Here is a 4,730-nt window from a genome sequence, read left to right as displayed (position 1 = left end):
TCTCTTATTAGACGTGTGGATGCGATGTTGAGGGTCGTGACCTTCGCATCGATACCTATTTTGGCATATTTTCATTTTCGGTTTAAACCATATCGGGTGGGTCATTTGGGGTTAATTTCAGTACTTTTTGGGTATGGGATTCTCTAAAAAGTGTCCTTATCTCATATTAGATATGTGGATGCGATGTGGAGTCTCATGACCTTCGAATCGATTCCCATTTTGACATATGTTGATTTTCGTTTTAAACCAGATCGGGTGGGTCGTTTGGGGTTTTTTGGGGGCATTTCTGTTCTTTTTTGGGTTTGGTATTTTCTAAAAAGTGTCCTTATCTCTTATTAGACGTGTGGATGCTATGTTGAGGGTTTTGACCTGCGAATCGATACCTATTTCGACATATGTTCATTTTCGATTTAAACCAGACCTAGTGAGTCGTTTGGGGTTATTTGGGGGCATTTCTATACATTTTTGGGTTTTGTATTTTCTAAAAAGTGTCCTTATCTATTATTAGACGTGTGGATACGATGTTGAGGGTCGTGGCCTTCGAATCGATACCTTTTTTCTGATAGGTAAGTATGATTGTATTAAGATAGAAAAAAGATGAAATAAAATACATAAAATGGGAGCCCTTTCCCCCTCCCCTTAGATAGGCCTAAGAGGGGAAGGAGAGCTCCAGAGCGAGCCTGAGGACAAGCCCTTGTTGATACAGCCCCAAATAACAGGGGCCTACTACTCATTGTGAAGGGCTCCTAAAGTAGGTCTTACGGTTTGAGTCATTCTTGATCAACTCCACTAATTCCGGGGGGAAATCCGGGGGGTAGAGAAAAGATTCCCCATCCCCAGTGTCAATGGCTGCAACAAAGTCTGCCGGTTGGTTGAGCTCCCTCCAAACATGTCGAATCTCCTTACGTTGCAATTGCTCCATTAGAGATGTGATCCGGACCTTTAAGGTCTGCAAGCTCCAAGGACAGCTCACTATCCCATTCAAAATATCCACTGCAAGTTTTGAATCAGATCTAATAGAAACCCGAAGGAGATCCTTTTGAATGTATAAAGTGACTCCCCCAAGGATAGCAAGAAGTTCCATGCCAAGAATAGAATTATCGTCCCCCTTCCCAGCATAAGCCATAATAGCAGCCCCTATGTCATCACGAATGATCCCACCATAAGAAGCTCTATCAGCCGTCAAAGACCCATCACAATGAAGGGCTGTCATGTGAGTAGGAGGTCTGAACCATGCACAAGTTTTTTGTGTAATAACCTTCCAATCCACCCTAATCCCCCAACTGTCAGCCAGAAACTGATTTTTGGGATTTTGGACAACCGAAATGGGAAAGGCAGCACACTTGATAGCCACATCAAGTCTAATAGCCTTAATAATCTGATCATGAGACCTAACCTTGTTTTCAAAAAGCCTTCGATTTCTTTCCCACCAAATAAAATGTACAGTAGCACAAAAAGCCAACTTGGAAATAATGTCCATCTTGTCATTAGCACAGCCAACATTTGAGAGCCAGACAATCGTATTTTGGAGAGAGGTGGGCCCCCCACCCCCTTGTGAGCAAGAGGAACTAATTCTCCCCCAAATGCTACTGGAAAAGGGGCAATTGAAGAAAAGAGGCTCATGACTTTCAGTTCCAGCCCAACAAAAAATGCAATATCGGCATATGTTCATTTTTGGTTTAAACCAGACCGGGCGGGTCGTTTGCGGTAATTTAGGACATTTTTGTACTTTTTTGGGCCTGGGATTTTCTAAAAAGTGTCCTTATCTCTTATAAGACATGTGGATGCGATGTTGACGTCGTGACCTTCGAATCGATACCTATTTCGACATATGTTCATTTTTTATTTAAACCTAACCAGGTGGGATGTTTGGCGTTCTTTGGGGGCATTACTATACTTTTTTGGGCTTGGGATTCTGTAAAAAGTGTTCTTATCTCTTATTAGACGTGTGGATGCGATGTTGAGGGGTGACCATCGAATCGATACCTAGTACGACATATGTTCATTTTCGGTTTGGGGTTATTTGGGGGCATTTCTGTACTCTTTTGGATTTGGTAGTTTCTAAAAAGTGTCCTTAGCTCTATTTAGACGTGTGGATGCGATGTTGAGGATCGTGACCTTCGAATCGATACCTATTTTGGCATATGTTCATTTTCGGTTTAAACCTGACCGGGTGGGTTGTTTGGGGTTATTTCGGGGCATTTCTGTACTTTTATGGGTTTTAGATTCTCTAAAAAGTGTTGTTATCTCTTATTAGACGTGTGGATGCGATGTTGAGAGTCGTGACCTTCGAATCGATACCTACTATGGCCTATGTGCATTTTAGGTTTAAACTAGACCGGGTGGGTCGTTTGGGGTTATTTAGCATAAGGGTGTCAATTGGGACGGTTCCCGGTACTTGGGACGGGACAGTACCGGTACCAGTACCAAAAGTGTCAATCCCAGTACCGTCCCAATTACTTAACGGGACCAAACCTAGATCCCAGTCCCGATTACTAGCGGGACGGGACGGTACCGGTTCCTAAACGGTTCTCGGTATTGTAGAAAAAGGAAGAAGTTTAATTGTTCCTAATGGGAAAATCCGATTGTGTTTTCCTCTTTGATTTCCCAAACAAAACCTTATTATCACACATGTTACTGTCACATAATCTATAATAAAAATAAAAAAATAAAAAAATAAAAAAAAATAAAAAAATAAAAATGTTACTGTCACATGGTACTACTGAGTGGAAAAAAGAAAAACTTGGTACATGAAGTTGCTTGCAGGAAGAGAGAGTAGCACCGAACCAGGATTTTGAGAGGCGAGACTTCAAGAGCTGTGGCTGTCCCGTCCCTAATGCATCATAAATATAATTCTTATACCCTATTTTTTCTCCCAAAAAAAAAAAGATCTTATATATTTTTTCTTTTTTAAACGGTACTAGTATGTCCGGTACCATTCTGGTACCTTATTGGTATTTCGGTACTGGTACCGTTGGGAATCCCATCCCGTCCCATTTATCATTCGGTACCAAAATCAAATACCAGTACCGTCCCATTTACTAATGGGACGGTACGGTACCGGGTTTTAGCGGGACGGTATTGGGACGGTTCCCGGTTCCGGTCCCAAATTGACACCCTTAATTTAGCGGCATTTCTGTACTTCTTTGGGCTTGGGATTTTCCAAAAAGTGTCCCTATGTCTTATTAGATGTGTGGGTGTGATGTTGAGGGTCGTGACCTTTGAATCGGTACCTATTTCGACATATGTTCCCTTTCGGTTTAAACCAGACCGGGTGGGTCGTTTGGGTATATTTGGGGGCATTTCTGTACTCTTTTGAGCTTTGGATTTTCTAAAAAGTGTCCTTATCTCTTATTAGATATGTAGGTGCGATGTTGAGGGTCGTGACATTAAAATTGATACCTATTTCGACATATGTTCATTTTCAATTCAAATCTATACTTTTTAGGGTTTGAGATTCTCTAAAAAGTGTCATTATCTCTTATTAGACATGTGGATACAATGTTGAGGGTCGTGACCTTCGAATTGATACGTATTTTGACATATGTTCATTTACGGTCCGAACAAAACTGGGTGGGTCGTTTGGTGTTATTTGGGGGCATTTCTGTACTTTTTTAAGTTTGGGATTTTCTAAAAAGTGTCCTTATCTTATTAGACATGTGGATGCGATGTTGAGGGTTGTGACCTGCGAATCAACACCTATTTTGACATATGTTCATTTTCGGTTTAAACCAGACATGGTGGGTCGTAAGGGGTTATTTTGGGGCATTTCTGCACTTTTTTGGGTTGGGATTTTTTAAAAAGTGTCATTATCTCTTGTTAGCCGTGTGGATCCGATGTTGAGGGGCATGACCTTCGAATCAATACCTAGTTTGACATATGTTTATTTTCGGTTTAAACCAGACCGGATGGGTCATTTGGGGTTATTTGGGGGCATTTCTGTACTTTTTTGGATTTGGTATTTTCTAAAAAGTGTCCTGATCTTTTATTAGACGTGTGGATGTGATGTTGAGGGTCGTGACCTTCGAATCGATACCTTTTTTTTCGATAGGTAAGTTGTGTGTATAAAGAAGAAGAAAAGATAGATATAAAAGAAGGCAGCCTTCTCCCACCCCTTAGACAGACCTAAGGAGGAGGAAGAGGCCCCACACCGCCGAGGACAAACCCCTCGTAACTACAAGGAAAAGCCACCCAACCCAATCACGGAGGCCTAAACTGGACCTTACCAGAAGCATCATCAAGGATCAGCCGCATCAGGTCATCATGAAACTCAGGAGGATACAAAATAGCTTCCCCATCCCCACAATTAATGGAAGCAATAAAATCTGCCGGCTGGTTCAATTCCCTCCAAACATGCCTCACTTCATAGTGAGTCAACTGGTTTAGACTAGAGATGATTTGGTTTTTCAAAACATATACATTCCAAGGGCAACTGAACACACCAGTGAGAATCTCAACTGCCAACTTCGAATCAGATCTAATAGAAACATGTCGAAGATTCCTTTCTAAACACAGTGCCACCCCTCTGTGAATGGCTAACAACTCCATGCTAAGAACCGAAGCCTCCACACCTTTACCAACATAAGCCAGGATCGGATCTCCTGTGGTATTACGAACAAGACCGCCATAAGAAGCTCTATCTCCACTCAAGGACCCATCACAATGGAGCGTGACCAAGTGAGTAGGGGGTTTCGGCCAAGAACAAGCTTTGGGGGCCGAGACTGCCCATC

At 42.0% G+C, this 4,730-nt stretch overlaps 1 protein-coding gene across 1 annotated transcript; it reads right to left on the bottom strand.

Annotated features, from left to right (window-relative positions):
- Positions 1 to 730: 730 nt before the first annotated feature.
- On the bottom strand, positions 731 to 1,213 carry LOC122647625. The gene has a single exon (XM_043840979.1). It carries the CDS (start codon positions 1,211 to 1,213, stop codon positions 731 to 733), a length of 483 nt encoding a protein of 160 aa, XP_043696914.1.
- Between the last annotated feature and the right edge of the window lie 3,517 nt (positions 1,214 to 4,730).

The sequence above is a fragment of the Telopea speciosissima genome, unplaced genomic scaffold, assembly GCF_018873765.1.
Source record: "Telopea speciosissima isolate NSW1024214 ecotype Mountain lineage unplaced genomic scaffold, Tspe_v1 Tspe_v1.0096, whole genome shotgun sequence".
In the NCBI taxonomy this organism is placed as follows: Eukaryota; Viridiplantae; Streptophyta; class Magnoliopsida; order Proteales; family Proteaceae; genus Telopea; species Telopea speciosissima.
Note: the sequence above shows the minus strand (reverse complement) of the source record. Positions and strands in the feature narration are given on the sequence as shown.